The following is a 22,955-nucleotide window of genomic DNA, read 5'->3' on the forward strand; positions in this document are numbered from 1 at the left end:
CAAGACAGGGCAACAGCCAACACGCAGCACAACCAGCACACACATACAAAAGACAGATAAAAAAGAAAGTATACACTCCCTACATAGGGAGAACCTGGCGAACGAAATTAAGGCCATCGAGCTAACTCGTAAATGATGGACATAGCAACAATTCGTTATCTGGGCACAAATATACATCATACAATTTATGGGGGATCTTCAGGTTCAAACACTGTCTCAGACCTGCGCGACCCAGAAGGGGACCGAGACACTGCAGCCGCAGCAGCATCAGCTACCCCCGGAGGGATGCAGGATACCCGCAACCTTTTTCCCGCTGAGCCCCCCTGGGATTTAGAACGCGCACGTGACTTTGATGGGACCGTTTGCCACACATGTGGATCAATAAGAGCAAGGATGTCATCAGCCCCATCCTGGGAATCCATAGGGTCCTGAGAAGGTAATGGAGAAACGGCAGCGACCTCTGAATATGTGGGGCGGCTGGGAACACTCCCACCCTCACCCACAACCGCACCCTCACCCTCACCTTCACCCTCATCATCACCCTCACACTCAAGAGCACAGTCACCGTCACTGTCACTTGTCCCAACAACATCGCCGTTAACCCCAGGCACAGGAGCACCCATACTGGTGTCAATGATCAGTGTCTCAGAGGAAATCCCCACCACACTGGGCAATTCCCCTTCCCCACCCACATCAGGGCCAGGCTGAGCATTAGAAGTCACATCATTCAAACTTACATCCTTAGAAGCGCCAGGCATCTCGGGCTTACGGCGATTGCGATAACTGTTCGGGCAATCAGGACGGGTATGGCCTAGATGGTAGCATCTGAGGCAGACAGGTAAGCGGCCAGGCGCAGTGATAAGCATGGACATCCTGTCCCCTAACCGAACAATGTAAGGGACACTGTCCGCGTTGGCTTTATCAAGCTGAAGTTGGACGATCCTAACCCCCGAATGAACTGGGGCACCCCCCACCAACACAGTCTCCGCCGAAACAGAGAGCACAGTCCCATACCGGGAAAAATAGTTCCGGAGAAACTGGTCTGAGACAACATCATGGATCCAATGGATACGGAGATCAACCACTTCTTTGTCATAAGGGGAAAACTCTATCTTGACATCTTGATATGTCACTGAGCCGGCAAGTAGGAGAAGCCGTGCCCGGTTCTCAAGCCGAAATGTCACAAACCAGGTACCCGAAGCTTCTGTTTTCCATATGGACTGAATTTCACGAGCCTGAATTGAGTTATGTGTGGCAGCTTGAAGAATTTCCAAAATGTTTTCTCTATCAAAGTTACGAATTACGGATTTTACACGTACCGTATTGGCGCACCGCCTCTTATCCAAAAAGTGCACTGGTACTGCCGGGGAAACCGTTGCCGCATGGTAAGCCATGGGGGGAGACCCGAAGGTCACACGGCAACTAAAAGTTACCGATGCCCACCCGTAGACCTGGAGAAGGAAAGTACAAATGTAAACCAAAAAGCACACAAGACAAAAATCACATATAATACACAAAATCACCCTACAAAGGACTCTAGTTTCTCGCTTCGCAAATGCAATAACCGATACTTTTTTCTTTTTTATAAAATTTATTTCCTAAAGAGAATTTAATACAGGCGCGTACATCGCTGTCACTGCAGGGCCGCCTAAAATTATCACAGTTGTGAGCCCTGCAGTGCTAACATAGATTCAAGTAAAGAGGAAAAAAGATCAGAAGCAAGCGATGGACATGTCAGGAAACACTAAGCACAAACAATTAAGTCCACAGGCTCCTTCGGAACACCAGAGCGAAATTCCTCCTCACACAAGGAAATCACAAAGTTACCATGAGGCTGGTTGGGCTTGAAAGGAAAACGATGACGGAAAAAGTTCACTTTTTTCACAAGAACGTTCCCAACAGCTACCCTCAACTTCTCACGCCCTTCCTTAGGGAAATCGAGAACACATTCATTCCAATGGCCCGTGTCCACTTCCACTTGAAGTCCAGCACCAGACGAGTTAGGAGACACATGGAGTTTAAAGAACCAAAGACGCTCTTCATCGGAATCAGAGCCGGACGGGGAAACCACCTTGGCAACTTGAGGGGGAGCAACCTGACGGCCACGCGCACTAACGGTACCACGACGCAGAGGCGGAAATCCAGCACTATCACCACCGAGAGAGTCCAGAGGGATCTGAGCTAGCAGAACGTCAGACTGAGACTGCTGATCGGCCCAACTAACGGGGGAAGAAGGAGACACAGAGACACGAGCAACCTGCGTCCTCTTCTCAAACACTCCAGCACCGGGAAGATCACGAGTACACTGCTTCTTGGTAGGAGGGACAACGGGTAGAGACACCACGGCATCGTCATGCTCAACGTCAGAATCGGCTGACAAACTGTCCATGTCACTGTCGTCCTTGGTCCCATCAACAACACTGTCCTCAGGCAGAGAAACCACATCCTGGGGTCGGACATCCGACGAAACAGCACCAGCCACAGACTCCGAAACGGAAACGACACTAGCACAGCCAGCAACAACAGTATCAACAGGTTCCACGTCCATCACATCAGGGTCGACAACGTCAGGAACAGCAGGAGCCACAGTAGATTTTCCGGTAGAAGGGGTAGGTACATCCGAACCAGGACATCGGGCGCGCACGTGACCAACCGAGTGACACTTGAGGCAGATAGGCAGTCGACCCGGTGCAGTAACAAGCATGGACTGCTTATCCCCAAACCGCACAATATGAGGGATACACGTACGTTCAGCATCCGTAAGCTCCATTCGTACAATACGGACACCAGTGAAAATGTTAACACCATCCACAGCAATAAATTCCCGGAAGGCGTCCAACACACGACCATAACGACTGAAGAAATCCTTGAGAAAGTCACTTGTAACGGTAGCATGCAGCCAATGGATCCGTAAGGGAACCATGAAGACACCATAGGCATAAAAGTACAATTTCTCAACTCCATTGGAAACACAGTTCAAGTCCAGCAATTTACGGGCCACAGAAACAGATTTCAAAGTCACATACACCTGGCCGGAGCGTTCCGTCCTCCATATGGCCTGGCAATCAGTCAAGGCAAAGTCAGGCACAGCAGTAGTTAACAGGCGAGCAAAGTCTGGCACAGAGGTAAAACGAGCAGTCGAATACACCCTCACAGTCCGGGATTCGACCTCCTTATCCACGAACTGCTCCGGGACTGGTCCAGCATTCACGGCAGAGCTGTAAGCCATGGCAGGGGAGGAGAGGTGAGGGGTGACCACTGAAGATCACACAGCCAAAGCTGATACCCACTCGTAGACCTTGAAAAAGAAGTTCAGATTAACAATGCAAAAACATTCAATACTCTGTAATCGCCACAGTGACAAGCAATGACACTCAACCAGTGACTAAGCCATACTTTGATCTTAGCCAAAAGGCCGAGAAGCGATGCCGGCTGCCGGCTTGCGCCGCCAAAGTACATCTACTGACACAACATACCATTTAGGGGCTGTTTATTTACATGAAGCGCTTAAAATCATTGGCCAGCAATATTACAGGCGCCAATCTGTAAAAATGTTGACAGCACACGAGTGCGACACCCGACTGCAAGACGTTTGTGGAGATTTTCAGCGTCTTTGATGAATGTAAAAATGGAGTAAATAGACCCATTTTGCTATGTATAAAGAGAGCGCCGATAAAGCATGGCCAGACGTTGGGTAAACGTCCTGCAGCGACCCAGTCCAACGTGAATACCGGCCGCGACATTAGGACTTAATGAGTGGAGTCGGGGAGGCAAGGGGAGACAGGCCAGCTTGAATTAGCTTGGGCCCGACTTTGACAGAGTCGGGCGTGGGTAAGAGTGACATTCCCATCCAAATTGCCCCAATGTATTAAATAAACTAAAGGTAAAGATACTTAAGGTGTCCAGCAAAGCTAAAAATGAATGAATTGCATGAAAAATTGCATTGAAGACAAAAAAACCGACTGAACTGTAATGAATATTGGAAAATGAACTCACTTGCACAAAGTGTAATGACGCGTCAGGCGCGTGTGTAGTTCTTTAAACATCTATTTAGGGGGGGATGCGACGTTGAAAACGTCTTGTAGTGACGAAGCAGACTGTTGTTGTGACAGAGTGATTGTCTAGACGTCATATCCGGCGTGCGGCGTCATGGGCGACGGCCTTGGTTACGGGGGACTGTATGTAGCTGAAAGTTGAAAAATGCTACTTTTACAAACTTGTAGGGGTTGGTGTGGTTAAGGGACGGACTGCACGTGTGAACAGGTATATGTCTAAGGTTTCAAAGTAATAAAATATGGTATCTATTGAGAAGTAAGGGCGAAAAACGGAGCGGCAGTGCCAAATAAGACGAATGTGAAGATGTAGGCAAAGCTGAGAGTTCTAATTTTTGATTGAAATATGAGTGGTGGGCCATTCCCGGAGGTACTGCAATACCGGGTCAACCCGTGATGAGGGCGGAGCAAGCCCCGTGGCACCTCATCCCATTCTAAAAATCAGTTTAATATCGATGTCTCCATTAGGAGACGTATCAGATATTAAGCTGATAAGAACAGATACTATACTTTGATCTTAGCCAAAAGGCCGAGAAGCGATGGCAGCTGCCGGCTTGCGCCGCCAAAGTACATCTACTGACACAACATACCATTTAGGGGCTGTTTATTTACATGAAGCGCTTAAAATCATTGGCCAGCAATATTACAGGCGCCAATCTGTAAAAATGTTGACAGCACACGAGTGCGACACCCGACTGCAAGACGTTTGTGGAGATTTTCAGCGTCTTTGATGAATGTAAAAATGGAGTAAATAGACCCATTTTGCTATGTATAAAGAGAGCGCCGATAAAGCATGGCCAGACGTTGGGTAAACGTCCTGCAGCGACCCAGTCCAACGTGAATACCGGCCGCGACATTAGGACTTAATGAGTGGAGTCGGGGAGGCAAGGGGAGACAGGCCAGCTTGAATTAGCTTGGGCCCGACTTTGACAGAGTCGGGCGTGGGTAAGAGTGACATTCCCATCCAAATTGCCCCAATGTATTAAATAAACTAAAGGTAAAGATACTTAAGGTGTCCAGCAAAGCTAAAAATGAATGAATTGCATGAAAAATTGCATTGAAGACAAAAAAACCGACTGAACTGTAATGAATATTGGAAAATGAACTCACTTGCACAAAGTGTAATGACGCGTCAGGCGCGTGTGTAGTTCTTTAAACATCTATTTAGGGGGGGATGCGACGTTGAAAACGTCTTGTAGTGACGAAGCAGACTGTTGTTGTGACAGAGTGATTGTCTAGACGTCATATCCGGCGTGCGGCGTCATGGGCGACGGCCTTGGTTACGGGGGACTGTATGTAGCTGAAAGTTGAAAAATGCTACTTTTACAAACTTGTAGGGGTTGGTGTGGTTAAGGGACGGACTGCACGTGTGAACAGGTATATGTCTAAGGTTTCAAAGTAATAAAATATGGTATCTATTGAGAAGTAAGGGCGAAAAACGGAGCGGCAGTGCCAAATAAGACGAATGTGAAGATGTAGGCAAAGCTGAGAGTTCTAATTTTTGATTGAAATATGAGTGGTGGGCCATTCCCGGAGGTACTGCAATACCGGGTCAACCCGTGATGAGGGCGGAGCAAGCCCCGTGGCACCTCATCCCATTCTAAAAATCAGTTTAATATCGATGTCTCCATTAGGAGACGTATCAGATATTAAGCTGATAAGAACAGATACTTTTTTTTCTTTTTTATAAAATTTATTTCCTAAAGAGAATTTAGTACAGGCGCGTACAGCGCTGTCACTGCAGGGCCGCCTAAAATTATCACAGTTGTGGGCCCTGCAGTGCTAACAGAGAATCATCTAAAGAGGAAACAGCAATTGAATTACAAAGCAGACATTGAGAAGCAGGTAATAACAAGAGAGAAAATAATGTTCTAGGTCATGTCCAGTGGAAAATCCAAAGACAGAGATGCACATAGGAATCAGAAACACAAGAATCACTTTGAACTCTGCGACGCACGGTGCAAACTAGCTAGTGTCACTGGTACCATGAAGTATTTGAATGTCACATCCTGTGGAATCACATAGTCTTTGGGATGAGCCCACACCTTGGCACAGACAACCTTCATAACCAAACGCCTATGTAGGGCCTCCTTACCAGGTTCTGCAATAAGGCGATCGCGGACAACAGCGTCCAAGCTGGGTGAGCTGATAGATACGTCCGGTTCCTTGTCTGTCCTGATCACTTTCGTATGAACGTCCCATGATGTTGTCTCACTAGTACAGGAAGTGGCCCTGTCACCAATGGCCCTCATTTCCGTCGACGCCCTTTGAATCGATGGTACTGGTACAACAACCTCCAGGTCTTGAGATTCCTCCATATCCGAAAAGTCAACACTTGGCACACTAATGAGGTCATCATCATCAGTAACACTACTGTTGTCTGCATCATGTTTTTCCATCTGGTCAGCCCAACTCTCCATGGTCACCTCTGAATCCTGAGATGGAGGTACCTGTGCTTGAGAATCACTATCCTTGGGTCCATGAATTCCATCCGGCATGTCCATGACAGCCATAGCAGCTTCCGTCTGGGAAGGTGCATCGTCCAACTCCAAGTCAGGCACAGGGGAAGGTTTACCTCTCTTCCCATCTCTACTCACAACCGACTTCTTCCTCTTGGCAACCCCTTTCACAACATCAGAAACAGCAATGTCCGAATCCTCAGAATCCATGGCATCAGACGAATCAGCTGAAACACTGGCACCCACCTGTCTATTAACAACACGAGAAGGCAATGTAGTAGTGGGACATTGAGAGCGAACATGACCATGGGTGTGGCATTTAAAGCATATTGGTAGTCTCCCTGGGGCGGTGATGAGCATGCTCTGCTTCTCCCCGAATTTCACTATGTGGGGTATACGCTCCTTCTCATCATCAGTTAGTTCCATTTTCACGATGCGAACACCAGAAAAAATATCAACACCTTCAATCGTTTCAAACTCACGCAACACATCCAGTACTTTTCCAAACTTTGAGAAATAGTTCCTCAAAAAGTTGCTCCGTACAGTGGCATGAAGCCAGTGGACTCTCAAGGGCACCATAAACTTGCCATAACTGTAAAAGTAGATTTTGTCACTTCCAACACGTACACACTGCAGCTTCAATAGTTCCTGAGCACACTCAACACTCTTCATAGTAAGATATACTTGCCCATACCTCTCGGTCTTCCAAATGCCACTACAATCTTGCAAGTCAAACTCCGGAACAGACGACTTCAGGTAGGATACAAACTCCTGAACAGAAGATACCTTAGCAGTAAGGTAAACACGCAGAGTCCTGGCAACAACGTCCTGATCCACATATTCCACAGGAATGGGTCCTTCGTTGATAGCTGCAGTCAAAGCCATGGTGAAGAAGTAAGGAGACTAACTAAAGTCACACGACTGCAGAGCAGACGATGCCTTACGTAGACCTGGGAAGGAAGCGGCAGTAAATACAAAGCAAAATGCAAGAACACACACAAGCATGTAAAGTCACATAAACTCCCGAAGGAGAGGATCGCAAAACGGTTTGGCTCAGATACTACACTTTGATCTTAGCCAAAAGGCCGAGAAGCGATGCCGGCTGCCGGCTTGCGCCGCCAAAGTACATCTACTGACACAACATACCATTTAGGGGCTGTTTATTTACATGAAGCGCTTAAAATCATTGGCCAGCAATATTACAGGCGCCAATCTGTAAAAATGTTGACAGCACACGAGTGCGACACCCGACTGCAAGACGTTTGTGGAGATTTTCAGCGTCTTTGATGAATGTAAAAATGGAGTAAATAGACCCATTTTGCTATGTATAAAGAGAGCGCCGATAAAGCATGGCCAGACGTTGGGTAAACGTCCTGCAGCGACCCAGTCCAACGTGAATACCGGCCGCGACATTAGGACTTAATGAGTGGAGTCGGGGAGGCAAGGGGAGACAGGCCAGCTTGAATTAGCTTGGGCCCGACTTTGACAGAGTCGGGCGTGGGTAAGAGTGACATTCCCATCCAAATTGCCCCAATGTATTAAATAAACTAAAGGTAAAGATACTTAAGGTGTCCAGCAAAGCTAAAAATGAATGAATTGCATGAAAAATTGCATTGAAGACAAAAAAACCGACTGAACTGTAATGAATATTGGAAAATGAACTCACTTGCACAAAGTGTAATGACGCGTCAGGCGCGTGTGTAGTTCTTTAAACATCTATTTAGGGGGGGATGCGACGTTGAAAACGTCTTGTAGTGACGAAGCAGACTGTTGTTGTGACAGAGTGATTGTCTAGACGTCATATCCGGCGTGCGGCGTCATGGGCGACGGCCTTGGTTACGGGGGACTGTATGTAGCTGAAAGTTGAAAAATGCTACTTTTACAAACTTGTAGGGGTTGGTGTGGTTAAGGGACGGACTGCACGTGTGAACAGGTATATGTCTAAGGTTTCAAAGTAATAAAATATGGTATCTATTGAGAAGTAAGGGCGAAAAACGGAGCGGCAGTGCCAAATAAGACGAATGTGAAGATGTAGGCAAAGCTGAGAGTTCTAATTTTTGATTGAAATATGAGTGGTGGGCCATTCCCGGAGGTACTGCAATACCGGGTCAACCCGTGATGAGGGCGGAGCAAGCCCCGTGGCACCTCATCCCATTCTAAAAATCAGTTTAATATCGATGTCTCCATTAGGAGACGTATCAGATATTAAGCTGATAAGAACAGATACTTTTTTTTCTTTTTTATAAAATTTATTTCCTAAAGAGAATTTAGTACAGGCGCGTACAGCGCTGTCACTGCAGGGCCGCCTAAAATTATCACAGTTGTGGGCCCTGCAGTGCTAACAGAGAATCATCTAAAGAGGAAACAGCAATTGAATTACAAAGCAGACATTGAGAAGCAGGTAATAACAAGAGAGAAAATAATGTTCTAGGTCATGTCTAGTGGAAAATCCAAAGACAGAGATGCACATAGGAATCAGAAACACAAGAATCACTTTGAACTCTGTGACGCACGGTGCAAACTAGCTAGTGTCACTGGTACCATGAAGTATTTGAATGTCACATCCTGTGGAATCACATAGTCTTTGGGATGAGCCCACACCTTGGCACAGACAACCTTCATAACCAAACGCCTATGTAGGGCCTCCTTACCAGGTTCTGCAATAAGGCGATCGCGGACAACAGCGTCCAAGCTGGGTGAGCTGATAGATACGTCCGGTTCCTTGTCTGTCCTGATCACTTTCGTATGAACGTCCCATGATGTTGTCTCACTAGTACAGGAAGTGGCCCTGTCACCAATGGCCCTCATTTCCGTCGACGCCCTTTGAATCGATGGTACTGGTACAACAACCTCCAGGTCTTGAGATTCCTCCATATCCGAAAAGTCAACACTTGGCACACTAATGAGGTCATCATCATCAGTAACACTACTGTTGTCTGCATCATGTTTTTCCATCTGGTCAGCCCAACTCTCCATGGTCACCTCTGAATCCTGAGATGGAGGTACCTGTGCTTGAGAATCACTATCCTTGGGTCCATGAATTCCATCCGGCATGTCCATGACAGCCATAGCAGCTTCCGTCTGGGAAGGTGCATCGTCCAACTCCAAGTCAGGCACAGGGGAAGGTTTACCTCTCTTCCCATCTCTACTCACAACCGACTTCTTCCTCTTGGCAACCCCTTTCACAACATCAGAAACAGCAATGTCCGAATCCTCAGAATCCATGGCATCAGACGAATCAGCTGAAACACTGGCACCCACCTGTCTATTAACAACACGAGAAGGCAATGTAGTAGTGGGACATTGAGAGCGAACATGACCATGGGTGTGGCATTTAAAGCATATTGGTAGTCTCCCTGGGGCGGTGATGAGCATGCTCTGCTTCTCCCCGAATTTCACTATGTGGGGTATACGCTCCTTCTCATCATCAGTTAGTTCCATTTTCACGATGCGAACACCAGAAAAAATATCAACACCTTCAATCGTTTCAAACTCACGCAACACATCCAGTACTTTTCCAAACTTTGAGAAATAGTTCCTCAAAAAGTTGCTCCGTACAGTGGCATGAAGCCAGTGGACTCTCAAGGGCACCATAAACTTGCCATAACTGTAAAAGTAGATTTTGTCACTTCCAACACGTACACACTGCAGCTTCAATAGTTCCTGAGCACACTCAACACTCTTCATAGTAAGATATACTTGCCCATACCTCTCGGTCTTCCAAATGCCACTACAATCTTGCAAGTCAAACTCCGGAACAGACGACTTCAGGTAGGATACAAACTCCTGAACAGAAGATACCTTAGCAGTAAGGTAAACACGCAGAGTCCTGGCAACAACGTCCTGATCCACATATTCCACAGGAATGGGTCCTTCGTTGATAGCTGCAGTCAAAGCCATGGTGAAGAAGTAAGGAGACTAACTAAAGTCACACGACTGCAGAGCAGACGATGCCTTACGTAGACCTGGGAAGGAAGCGGCAGTAAATACAAAGCAAAATGCAAGAATACACACAAGCATGTAGAGTCACATAAACTCCCGAAGGAGAGGATCGCAAAACGGTTTGGCTCAGATACTACACTTTGATCTTAGCCAAAAGGCCGAGAAGTGATGCCGGCTGCCGGCTTGCGCCGCCAAAGTACATCTACTGACACAACATACCATTTAGGGGCTGTTTATTTACATGAAGCGCTTAAAATCATTGGCCAGCAATATTACAGGCGCCAATCTGTAAAAATGTTGACAGCACACGAGTGCGACACCCGACTGCAAGACGTTTGTGGAGATTTTCAGCGTCTTTGATGAATGTAAAAATGGAGTAAATAGACCCATTTTGCTATGTATAAAGAGAGCGCCGATAAAGCATGGCCAGACGTTGGGTAAACGTCCTGCAGCGACCCAGTCCAACGTGAATACCGGCCGCGACATTAGGACTTAATGAGTGGAGTCGGGGAGGCAAGGGGAGACAGGCCAGCTTGAATTAGCTTGGGCCCGACTTTGACAGAGTCGGGCGTGGGTAAGAGTGACATTCCCATCCAAATTGCCCCAATGTATTAAATAAACTAAAGGTAAAGATACTTAAGGTGTCCAGCAAAGCTAAAAATGAATGAATTGCATGAAAAATTGCATTGAAGACAAAAAAACCGACTGAACTGTAATGAATATTGGAAAATGAACTCACTTGCACAAAGTGTAATGACGCGTCAGGCGCATGTGTAGTTCTTTAAACATCTATTTAGGGGGGGATGCGACGTTGAAAACGTCTTGTAGTGACGAAGCAGACTGTTGTTGTGACAGAGTGATTGTCTAGACGTCATATCCGGCGTGCGGCGTCATGGGCGACGGCCTTGGTTACGGGGGACTGTATGTAGCTGAAAGTTGAAAAATGCTACTTTTACAAACTTGTAGGGGTTGGTGTGGTTAAGGGACGGACTGCACGTGTGAACAGGTATATGTCTAAGGTTTCAAAGTAATAAAATATGGTATCTATTGAGAACTAAGGGCGAAAAACGGAGCGGCAGTGCCAAATAAGACGAATGTGAAGATGTAGGCAAAGCTGAGAGTTCTAATTTTTGATTGAAATATGAGTGGTGGGCCATTCCCGGAGGTACTGCAATACCGGGTCAACCCGTGATGAGGGCGGAGCAAGCCCCGTGGCACCTCATCCCATTCTAAAAATCAGTTTAATATCGATGTCTCCATTAGGAGACGTATCAGATATTAAGCTGATAAGAACAGATACTTTTTTTTTTTTTTTTTTTTTTTTTTTTTAATAATAAATTTATTCACATGAAACGAAATGAAAATACACATTTGGACAGCAGTAAGGCCACTACTCCTAAATAAAATACAATATCACAGTGGTCGGAGTAGTGGCCATAACAATTCAAATTAAAAGAGGAAACATCAAACTTAAACATATAACCACCAATATGTACAATATTTAAATATAATTTGGATATGCTTACAAAATAAGGGACATACAACTGATTATGTACAATTGTTTTAGATATTTTACGTTACAAATTCTATTGTAACTATCAATATATTCTTAAATATATACAGATATTTTTACATATATACATGGTTAAAATACAGGGCAAATGGGGTCATCAAAGGGGGACCTAATTCTGGATGGACAAAGAATAGTATTTTATAGTAGATATGTTTAAACAATGATATTAATTGTTAACACAGGGCAGTTGGGGTCAATCTTTGGGTCCTGCATTAATAATGGACACGTAAAGCTCTTTAATTATTGTAGTAGTTAGTAATAATAACATGATATTTCAATTATTAACTGTAGAGTATACATTTATATTGTTAAAACATAATATTTAACACACCCGCATTGACATTGCAGAAAATTGAAGAGGAAAGCCAATAGTTAGCAAATGTAGAACTGGATAGACGAAAGAAGTCGACCCGAATACGCATTTTTAGGAGTGACAAAAAACGCAACACAATATCATTCCCTTTTAACTGTTTGTGTTCATATTTATTAATGTTCCGAATCCACCAAATACTGTATTTTGCCAAAGACACCAAATATACACAAACAGCAAATTTATATGAATTTGGGATCTTTGGTGCAAGACCAAACTTTATAATTTCATGTGATTTTTTTATTAGCCCTGAAGAAAGTTGATGTAACCAAGGAAAAATGATATCCCACAGTACATTAACACAAGGACAAGACACAAAAAGATGGTCTGAGGTTTCAAGTGCACCTAGACAAAGAGAACAGTTTGGGGAAGCAGACATTCCACGAGTATGAAGAATATAGTTGAGAGGAAGAGCATTAAAGATGAGACGGTAGTTAACTGATTTTGGCAAGTTATCCATGAATGAGTGATGAAGGTTACGCCAAACAAGATCGAAATTAATTTGAGGATATAATTTCTCCACTTTATGTTCAACAATCTTTTTCAGAAGTGCATTATAAAACTGTTTAGAATTAAATTTTGATAGATCACCTAAAGGGTCCTCAACAATAGACTCAAACAATTTAACTGATGAATAGCATTGTTGATAAAAAGGGGATAACGTCTCAGAGTGGGGGATAGATAGAGATATGGGAATGTAGCGGCGCAAGGACATACCTAACCAGTATTTTGCAAAAAACGTCCACTTAGCTGAACTTCCTTTTAACAAATTTTGAACGTGTTTCAAGTGAAATGATTGTAATTTTGATTTGATGTGTATAACACCAAGACCACCATCTAAAATGTGTTTATATAAAATGGAGCGCCTAATTGGTTCAGCTGTAGACTGCCAAATGAACCGAAATGTCTCTCTCTGGAAAAGATCGACATAATGATTTGAAACTGGGGCCACTGCTCCACGGTACCACAGTTTAGCAAGACCTAAAATGTTGCACAGTACTGTTTTGCCAAAAATAGAAACTGATCGCCCTTTACACATTTTTAGAACAGTACGGAATTTCGTAATTACCGGATGAAACTGATCATCATCATTGATCCCATTACCAACTATAATTCCAACTATTTTTGACTGGTCAATCCAAGAAATACCGAAAGGGTGGTCCGACCGTGACTTCCATTTACCAACAAAAATTCCTTTTGTTTTAGTCATATTCAATTTGGACCCAGATGCTTTGCTAAACGTTTCGTATACTTTCAAAAGGTTGTGAACTGAAGCATCTGTTGTACAGAAACCAAGACCATCATCAGCATAAGCAGATATTTTAGCTGAATCATCAATACCTGGAAGCTGCACGCCTTTAATTAATTGGTTTTGTCTTATTTTATTGAGTAGAGGTTCCAGTGAAAGTACATACAAGGAGGGAGATAGTCCACAACCTTGCCTGACTGACCTCGTAACCGGAAAGGGTCTGGATATGTGTTGGTTTACAAGTACAGCACTGGATATGTCAGTATATAGAATTTTGACCCATTTTTTAAAATTCGGACCAAAGCCAAAAGTGTCCAATACTTTAAATAAAAACTGATGGGAGACTCTATCAAAAGCCTTTTCTTGATCTAAACTTATAAAAGCACAAGGGAGGTTTTTTTGCTCCACATAGTCCAACACATTACGTTGTAAATGGCAATTATCTTGAATAGATCGGCCAGGAATGGCACATGTTTGGTCCTGATGTACAATATCTTCGATAACATTACCTAATCTTGTGCATAATATTTTGGATATGATTTTGACGTCTGTATTTAGTAATGAAATTGGGCGCCAATTACGAACACTATTCGAATTATTAACATCCTTGCATATCAAAGTAATATAGGAGGTTTTAGAAGAAGTAGGCAAACGCCCTTCTGAAAAACACAGATGCACAAGACGTAGTAGCACATCACCAAGAACATCAAAAGAGAACAAATAAAACTCCTTGGTAAGCCCGTCCGAACCTGGAGACTTATTATCACCCATGGCCTTAAGGGCACTGAGAATTTCTTCTTTTGTGATGTCACCTTCTAGTAAAGTCGAACGTTCCGAATGTAATTTAGGTAGATCAACAAGGAAGTCTTTACATATTTCTTCATCAATAGGCTCGGCCGAAAAAAGGTCAGAATAAAAGTCTACAAAAACACCCATGATGTCTTGAGAGGTTTTAACTAGATTGCCAGAAGAATCCAAAATTGAAGAGATTGATTTATTTTGACCTCTCTTAGCTTCCTTGCGTAAAAAGTAGCTAGAAGGCTTTTCCCCAATTTCTAAGTCTTTAGCTTTAGAACGAATTAAATTCCCTTTGAATTCCATATTTTCGAAATCATTTAATTGTTTTTTGGTCTCCTTAATTTGATCTGTATATAGACCGGGGTTAGCAGATTCTGCACGGCATAGAGTTTGGTACTGTTGTTCTAAACTCTTAAGGTGGGATGTTCTAATTTTTCGACGAGTTTTAGTAAAATGCTTAATAAATACTGTTATTAATTTTTTGAAATTATCCCACCAGTTTAAAGTTATTTCCTCTATAGCAGGAATATTGATTTTGCAAAAATGAGAAAAACGTTGTTTAAATTCTAGATCAAAACATGAACTATTACATTTCCAGTAGGAAGGTCCAAAGTCTATACCTCCAAAATCTTTGAGCATTACCTGGACGTAATCATGGTCAGAGAAGGAGCAGGGAGTGATGGTCGAAGTATCAACAGCGGACAGCAGGGAGGATGAAAAGTAAAAGCGATCAAGTCTAGACCCAACACCAGCAGCATTACGCCAAGACACCATCACCGAATCTGGAAATAAAGAACGGAATATATCAGTAAGAGAAAAGTCAGAAACCCATTGTCTAATGACGTTAGCGCCTTGTTGATTACTATTTGTATTCCCACCCACTTTATCTAATTTTGTATTACATACACAATTAAAATCCCCTCCCATTATTAATAATCTATTAGTAACTAGAAATGTCGAAATATTTTGAAAAAACACTACCCTATCCGCAGAGTGATTTGGTGCATATACATTTAATAATCGGATTCTAACTCCATTAACATTCCCATCTATTATTAGATACCTCCCGTCTATATCTAGTTTAAATTGGTCTAGAACAAAATTGATTTTATCATTAATAATTAATCCAACCCCTCTACTATTATTATTTCCAAAGGACCAGAAACACTTCCCATTAAATTTTAACCCTAGGCGCTTAGCAATAACAATATTAAACACATGGGTCTCTTGAATGAAGAGAAAGTCAATACTAGTATTAAATCTATGTGATAAGGTATTGATTTTATCGACATTATCTAATAGGCCATTACAATTTATAGTGGTAAGATTATACATTGGTGGTTTTTATTTTTTTTTTGGTAATTATTACGTATGAAGAATTAAAAGCAATCTACATGAGAAGCATTACTCAAATCATACTCCCTAAAGAGGGATGGTTGTGTTGTTAGCATTGGTCTTGTAATCATAGTCCATGGACATAACCTAGTCGTTTGGGAGTGGGCGTGTGCAGCACCGGTGATTAAGTAGGAGGGGTCTCATCAGGCCGATGCTTTTTAACTGAACTTCTTGGAGACGTTCTCTGAGCCTCTGATAGCATGGCCGCTTGTGCACATGGGAAGGAGTGTTTGTTGGATGGGGACTCTGGCTGGGAGCTCCTTTTACTCCCCGTGGCGGACGTCGTACTTTTAGTGTTAGAACGTGGGGCTTTGGCCTTGGGAGGTGGTAATAACGGCTCTTCTGCGCCCCCTACAGTGTCATCCCCCTCTTGTGAAAACACGTCCATGTTCTCTTTGTTAACTTCCCAATCCCAACCAGAGGTGGAAGGCACCGGCTCTGGATTCATAGTAATATCCTTACCTATCTCCTGATGGCTGTTTTCATCAAGATCTCCACCTTCCCTCGCAGTCACGACTTCTGTCTTACTACTGTCCTCAATCACGACAGACTTTGTCGATTCCATCTCATCGTTAGTGGAAATAGATTCACTGTCGTCATGATCCTGCTGTCTCACAGATCTGACAGCTTGGGCATAAGTACCTGAGGGGTTATCGCCCTTTGTGGGTGGTCGCCTGTTAGGGCATTCGCTTCTAAGATGCCCAATCTTACTACAGTTGAAACAAATTGGTAGTCTGCCTGCTGTTGAAATAAGCATTGACATCTTCTTACCCATTTTCACAATATAGGGCAAGTCTGTGTCGAAGGTGTGAAGCTGCAGTTTTACATATCTGACACCAGATTCTATTTGACAAGTATCAAGGTGGTCAGTGTGCCTACGCACCTCCAAGACCTTTCCATAGTCGGAAAAAAAGTAGACTAGATATTGATCCTTAATTGTTCCATGAAGCCAGTGAATTTTCAGATCAACTATCTGGCGATTGTATGGAGAAAAGGTGTAATATTCTCCGGCCACCCTAACACCTTGGTTTGAATGAAATAAATGCACAAAACGAGGGGTAGTGAATGTTACAAAATATTCATTTCCATTCTTTGCCTTCCATATGGACACAATGTCCTTCGCAGTAATAGTATCAATTGATAACAACAGTACCTGGAATAGTTGTTCATTTGTCAAGCCTCGAAATCGTGTAGAGATCTTCAAGGTGTTGTCGATGGCATCCCTGTCAAAAAACCTGTCAGGAACAGGACCAACTGTGGTGGCTGCTGCTTCTGCCATAGAGGAGTGGTGACCACTTAAGGTCTTCAGGCACCGAAGTGCCTGCACCAACTCGTAGACCTAGAAAAAGAAGTGGAGTTATGTACAAAAACACACAAATATAGTCACCTTCCTCAGGTCCACGAAAAGCACAATAATCCTCTGTAATCCTCTGTAGTTGGCCAAGATACTACACTTTGATCTTAGCCAAAAGGCCGAGAAGCGATGCCGGCTGCCGGCTTGCGCCGCCAAAGTACATCTACTGACACAACATACCATTTAGGGGCTGTTTATTTACATGAAGCGCTTAAAATCATTGGCCAGCAATATTACAGGCGCCAATCTGTAAAAATGTTGACAGCACACGAGTGCGACACCCGACTGCAAGACGTTTGTGGAGATTTTCAGCGTCTTTGATGAATGTAAAAATGGAGTAAATAGACCCATTTTGCTATGTATAAAGAGAGCGCCGATAAAGCATGGCCAGACGTTGGGTAAACGTCCTGCAGCGACCCAGTCCAACGTGAATACCGGCCGCGACATTAGGACTTAATGAGTGGAGTCGGGGAGGCAAGGGGAGACAGGCCAGCTTGAATTAGCTTGGGCCCGACTTTGACAGAGTCGGGCGTGGGTAAGAGTGACATTCCCATCCAAATTGCCCCAATGTATTAAATAAACTAAAGGTAAAGATACTTAAGGTGTCCAGCAAAGCTAAAAATGAATGAATTGCATGAAAAATTGCATTGAAGACAAAAAAACCGACTGAACTGTAATGAATATTGGAAAATGAACTCACTTGCACAAAGTGTAATGACGCGTCAGGCGCATGTGTAGTTCTTTAAACATCTATTTAGGGGGGGATGCGACGTTGAAAACGTCTTGTAGTGACGAAGCAGACTGTTGTTGTGACAGAGTGATTGTCTAGACGTCATATCCGGCGTGCGGCGTCATGGGCGACGGCCTTGGTTACGGGGGACTGTATGTAGCTGAAAGTTGAAAAATGCTACTTTTACAAACTTGTAGGGGTTGGTGTGGTTAAGGGACGGACTGCACGTGTGAACAGGTATATGTCTAAGGTTTCAAAGTAATAAAATATGGTATCTATTGAGAACTAAGGGCGAAAAACGGAGCGGCAGTGCCAAATAAGACGAATGTGAAGATGTAGGCAAAGCTGAGAGTTCTAATTTTTGATTGAAATATGAGTGGTGGGCCATTCCCGGAGGTACTGCAATACCGGGTCAACCCGTGATGAGGGCGGAGCAAGCCCCGTGGCACCTCATCCCATTCTAAAAATCAGTTTAATATCGATGTCTCCATTAGGAGACGTATCAGATATTAAGCTGATAAGAACAGATACTACACTTTGATCTTAGCCAAAAGGCCGAGAAGCGATGCCGGCTGCCGGCTTGCGCCGCCAAAGTACATCTACTGACACAACATACCATTTAGGGGCTGTTTATTTACATGAAGCGCTTAAAATCATTGGCCAGCAATATTACAGGCGCCAATCTGTAAAAATGTTGACAGCACACGAGTGCGACACCCGACTGCAAGACGTTTGTGGAGATTTTCAGCGTCTTTGATGAATGTAAAAATGGAGTAAATAGACCCATTTTGCTATGTATAAAGAGAGCGCCGATAAAGCATGGCCAGACGTTGGGTAAACGTCCTGCAGCGACCCAGTCCAACGTGAATACCGGCCGCGACATTAGGACTTAATGAGTGGAGTCGGGGAGGCAAGGGGAGACAGGCCAGCTTGAATTAGCTTGGGCCCGACTTTGACAGAGTCGGGCGTGGGTAAGAGTGACATTCCCATCCAAATTGCCCCAATGTATTAAATAAACTAAAGGTAAAGATACTTAAGGTGTCCAGCAAAGCTAAAAATGAATGAATTGCATGAAAAATTGCATTGAAGACAAAAAAACCGACTGAACTGTAATGAATATTGGAAAATGAACTCACTTGCACAAAGTGTAATGACGCGTCAGGCGCATGTGTAGTTCTTTAAACATCTATTTAGGGGGGGATGCGACGTTGAAAACGTCTTGTAGTGACGAAGCAGACTGTTGTTGTGACAGAGTGATTGTCTAGACGTCATATCCGGCGTGCGGCGTCATGGGCGACGGCCTTGGTTACGGGGGACTGTATGTAGCTGAAAGTTGAAAAATGCTACTTTTACAAACTTGTAGGGGTTGGTGTGGTTAAGGGACGGACTGCACGTGTGAACAGGTATATGTCTAAGGTTTCAAAGTAATAAAATATGGTATCTATTGAGAACTAAGGGCGAAAAACGGAGCGGCAGTGCCAAATAAGACGAATGTGAAGATGTAGGCAAAGCTGAGAGTTCTAATTTTTGATTGAAATATGAGTGGTGGGCCATTCCCGGAGGTACTGCAATACCGGGTCAACCCGTGATGAGGGCGGAGCAAGCCCCGTGGCACCTCATCCCATTCTAAAAATCAGTTTAATATCGATGTCTCCATTAGGAGACGTATCAGATATTAAGCTGATAAGAACAGATACTACACTTTGATCTTAGCCAAAAGGCCGAGAAGCGATGCCGGCTGCCGGCTTGCGCCGCCAAAGTACATCTACTGACACAACATACCATTTAGGGGCTGTTTATTTACATGAAGCGCTTAAAATCATTGGCCAGCAATATTACAGGCGCCAATCTGTAAAAATGTTGACAGCACACGAGTGCGACACCCGACTGCAAGACGTTTGTGGAGATTTTCAGCGTCTTTGATGAATGTAAAAATGGAGTAAATAGACCCATTTTGCTATGTATAAAGAGAGCGCCGATAAAGCATGGCCAGACGTTGGGTAAACGTCCTGCAGCGACCCAGTCCAACGTGAATACCGGCCGCGACATTAGGACTTAATGAGTGGAGTCGGGGAGGCAAGGGGAGACAGGCCAGCTTGAATTAGCTTGGGCCCGACTTTGACAGAGTCGGGCGTGGGTAAGAGTGACATTCCCATCCAAATTGCCCCAATGTATTAAATAAACTAAAGGTAAAGATACTTAAGGTGTCCAGCAAAGCTAAAAATGAATGAATTGCATGAAAAATTGCATTGAAGACAAAAAAACCGACTGAACTGTAATGAATATTGGAAAATGAACTCACTTGCACAAAGTGTAATGACGCATCAGGCGCATGTGTAGTTCTTTAAACATCTATTTAGGGGGGGATGCGACGTTGAAAACGTCTTGTAGTGACGAAGCAGACTGTTGTTGTGACAGAGTGATTGTCTAGACGTCATATCCGGCGTGCGGCGTCATGGGCGACGGCCTTGGTTACGGGGGACTGTATGTAGCTGAAAGTTGAAAAATGCTACTTTTACAAACTTGTAGGGGTTGGTGTGGTTAAGGGACGGACTGCACGTGTGAACAGGTATATGTCTAAGGTTTCAAAGTAATAAAATATGGTATCTATTGAGAACTAAGGGCGAAAAACGGAGCGGCAGTGCCAAATAAGACGAATGTGAAGATGTAGGCAAAGCTGAGAGTTCTAATTTTTGATTGAAATATGAGTGGTGGGCCATTCCCGGAGGTACTGCAATACCGGGTCAACCCGTGATGAGGGCGGAGCAAGCCCCGTGGCACCTCATCCCATTCTAAAAATCAGTTTAATATCGATGTCTCCATTAGGAGACGTATCAGATATTAAGCTGATAAGAACAGATACTACACTTTGATCTTAGCCAAAAGGCCGAGAAGCGATGCCGGCTGCCGGCTTGCGCCGCCAAAGTACATCTACTGACACAACATACCATTTAGGGGCTGTTTATTTACATGAAGCGCTTAAAATCATTGGCCAGCAATATTACAGGCGCAAATCTGTAAAAATGTTGACAGCACACGAGTGCGACAGCCGACTGCAAGACGTTTGTGGAGATTTTCAGCGTCTTTGATCAATGTAAAAATGGAGTAAATAGACCCATTTTGCTATGTATAAAGAGAGCGCCGATAAAGCATGGCCAGACGTTGGGTAAACGTCCTGCAGCGACCCAGTCCAACGTGAATACCGGCCGCGACATTAGGACTTAATGAGTGGAGTCGGGGAGGCAAGGGGAGACAGGCCAGCTTGAATTAGCTTGGGCCCGACTTTGACAGAGTCGTGCGTGGGTAAGAGTGACATTCCCATCCAAATTGCCCCAATGTATTAAATAAACTAAAGGTAAAGATACTTAAGGTGTCCAGCAAAGCTAAAAATGAATGAATTGCATGGAAAATTGCATTGAAGACAAAAAAAACGACTGAACTGTAATGAATATTGGAAAATGAACTCACTTGCACAAAGTGTAATGACGCGTCAGGCGCGTGTGTAGTTCTTTAAACATCTATTTAGGGGGGGATGCGACGTTGAAAACGTCTTGTAGGGACGAAGCAGACTGTTGTTGTGACAGAGTGATTGTCTAGACGTCATATCCGGCGTGCGGCGTCATGGGCGACGGCCTTGGTTACGGGGGACTGTATGTAGCTGAAAGTTGAAAAATGCTACTTTTACAAACTTGTAGGGGTTGGTGTGGTTAAGGGACGGACTGCACGTGTGAACAGGTATATGTCTAAGGTTTCAAAGTAATAAAATATGGTATCTATTGAGAACTAAGGGCGAAAAACGGAGCGGCAGTGCCAAATAAGACGAATGTGAAGATGTAGGCAAAGCTGAGAGTTCTAATTTTTGATTGAAATATGAGTGGTGGGCCATTCCCGGAGGTACTGCAATACCGGGTCAACCCGTGATGAGGGCGGAGCAAGCCCCGTGGCACCTCATCCCATTCTAAAAATCAGTTTAATATCGATGTCTCCATTAGGAGACGTATCAGATATTAAGCTGATAAGAACAGATACTACACTTTGATCTTAGCCAAAAGGCCGAGAAGCGATGCCGGCTGCCGGCTTGCGCCGCCAAAGTACATCTACTGACACAACATACCATTTAGGGGCTGTTTATTTACATGAAGCGCTTAAAATCATTGGCCAGCAATATTACAGGCGCAAATCTGTAAAAATGTTGACAGCACACGAGTGCGACAGCCGACTGCAAGACGTTTGTGGAGATTTTCAGCGTCTTTGATCAATGTAAAAATGGAGTAAATAGACCCATTTTGCTATGTATAAAGAGAGCGCCGATAAAGCATGGCCAGACGTTGGGTAAACGTCCTGCAGCGACCCAGTCCAACGTGAATACCGGCCGCGACATTAGGACTTAATGAGTGGAGTCGGGGAGGCAAGGGGAGACAGGCCAGCTTGAATTAGCTTGGGCCCGACTTTGACAGAGTCGTGCGTGGGTAAGAGTGACATTCCCATCCAAATTGCCCCAATGTATTAAATAAACTAAAGGTAAAGATACTTAAGGTGTCCAGCAAAGCTAAAAATGAATGAATTGCATGGAAAATTGCATTGAAGACAAAAAAACCGACTGAACTGTAATGAATATTGGAAAATGAACTCACTTGCACAAAGTGTAATGACGCGTCAGGCGCGTGTGTAGTTCTTTAAACATCTATTTAGGGGGGGATGCGACGTTGAAAACGTCTTGTAGGGACGAAGCAGACTGTTGTTGTGACAGAGTGATTGTCTAGACGTCATATCCGGCGTGCGGCGTCATGGGCGACGGCCTTGGTTACGGGGGACTGTATGTAGCTGAAAGTTGAAAAATGCTACTTTTACAAACTTGTAGGGGTTGGTGTGGTTAAGGGACGGACTGCACGTGTGAACAGGTATATGTCTAAGGTTTCAAAGTAATAAAATATGGTATCTATTGAGAACTAAGGGCGAAAAACGGAGCGGCAGTGCCAAATAAGACGAATGTGAAGATGTAGGCAAAGCTGAGAGTTCTAATTTTTGATTGA

The 22,955-nt window shown here is 44.1% G+C and overlaps 3 protein-coding genes, 5 non-coding genes and 6 pseudogenes across 8 annotated transcripts; all 14 read right to left on the bottom strand.

The window, feature by feature from the left end:
- Positions 1-1,744: 1,744 nt before the first annotated feature.
- LOC139441442 (uncharacterized) lies at positions 1,745-3,229 on the bottom strand. The gene has a single exon (XM_071222357.1). It carries the CDS (start codon positions 3,227-3,229, stop codon positions 1,745-1,747), a length of 1,485 nt encoding a protein of 494 aa, XP_071078458.1.
- Positions 3,230-4,400: 1,171 nt separating this feature from the next.
- LOC139441544 (U2 spliceosomal RNA) lies at positions 4,401-4,593 on the bottom strand. The gene has a single exon (XR_011651621.1). It is a non-coding gene; the product is annotated as a U2 spliceosomal RNA (small nuclear RNA).
- Positions 4,594-5,566: 973 nt separating this feature from the next.
- On the bottom strand, positions 5,567-5,749 carry LOC139441552 (U2 spliceosomal RNA; annotated as a pseudogene).
- A 237-nt stretch (positions 5,750-5,986) lies between these two features.
- On the bottom strand, positions 5,987-7,396 carry LOC139441435 (uncharacterized). Its single transcript, XM_071222347.1, has one exon. It carries the CDS (start codon positions 7,394-7,396, stop codon positions 5,987-5,989), a length of 1,410 nt encoding a protein of 469 aa, XP_071078448.1.
- Positions 7,397-7,441: 45 nt separating this feature from the next.
- On the bottom strand, positions 7,442-7,608 carry LOC139441492 (U2 spliceosomal RNA; annotated as a pseudogene).
- Positions 7,609-8,581: 973 nt separating this feature from the next.
- Positions 8,582-8,764, bottom strand: LOC139441553 (U2 spliceosomal RNA; annotated as a pseudogene).
- A 237-nt stretch (positions 8,765-9,001) lies between these two features.
- On the bottom strand, positions 9,002-10,411 carry LOC139441437 (uncharacterized). The gene has a single exon (XM_071222348.1). The coding sequence runs from the start codon at positions 10,409-10,411 to the stop codon at positions 9,002-9,004; it is 1,410 nt and encodes a 469-aa protein (XP_071078449.1).
- A 45-nt stretch (positions 10,412-10,456) lies between these two features.
- On the bottom strand, positions 10,457-10,623 carry LOC139441493 (U2 spliceosomal RNA; annotated as a pseudogene).
- Positions 10,624-11,596: 973 nt separating this feature from the next.
- Positions 11,597-11,812, bottom strand: LOC139441481 (U2 spliceosomal RNA; annotated as a pseudogene).
- A 5,342-nt stretch (positions 11,813-17,154) lies between these two features.
- On the bottom strand, positions 17,155-17,323 carry LOC139441497 (U2 spliceosomal RNA; annotated as a pseudogene).
- Positions 17,324-18,296: 973 nt separating this feature from the next.
- LOC139441465 (U2 spliceosomal RNA) lies at positions 18,297-18,489 on the bottom strand. Its single transcript, XR_011651570.1, has one exon. It is a non-coding gene; the product is annotated as a U2 spliceosomal RNA (small nuclear RNA).
- A 973-nt stretch (positions 18,490-19,462) lies between these two features.
- Positions 19,463-19,655, bottom strand: LOC139441511 (U2 spliceosomal RNA). The gene has a single exon (XR_011651591.1). It is a non-coding gene; the product is annotated as a U2 spliceosomal RNA (small nuclear RNA).
- A 973-nt stretch (positions 19,656-20,628) lies between these two features.
- On the bottom strand, positions 20,629-20,821 carry LOC139441523 (U2 spliceosomal RNA). Its single transcript, XR_011651602.1, has one exon. It is a non-coding gene; the product is annotated as a U2 spliceosomal RNA (small nuclear RNA).
- Positions 20,822-21,794: 973 nt separating this feature from the next.
- LOC139441535 (U2 spliceosomal RNA) lies at positions 21,795-21,987 on the bottom strand. Its single transcript, XR_011651613.1, has one exon. It is a non-coding gene; the product is annotated as a U2 spliceosomal RNA (small nuclear RNA).
- Between the last annotated feature and the right edge of the window lie 968 nt (positions 21,988-22,955).

Source organism: Haliotis cracherodii, unplaced genomic scaffold (genome assembly GCF_022045235.1).
Source record: "Haliotis cracherodii isolate W230 unplaced genomic scaffold, xgHalCrac1.p SCAF_40, whole genome shotgun sequence".
NCBI classification, from domain to species: Eukaryota; Metazoa; Mollusca; class Gastropoda; order Lepetellida; family Haliotidae; genus Haliotis; species Haliotis cracherodii.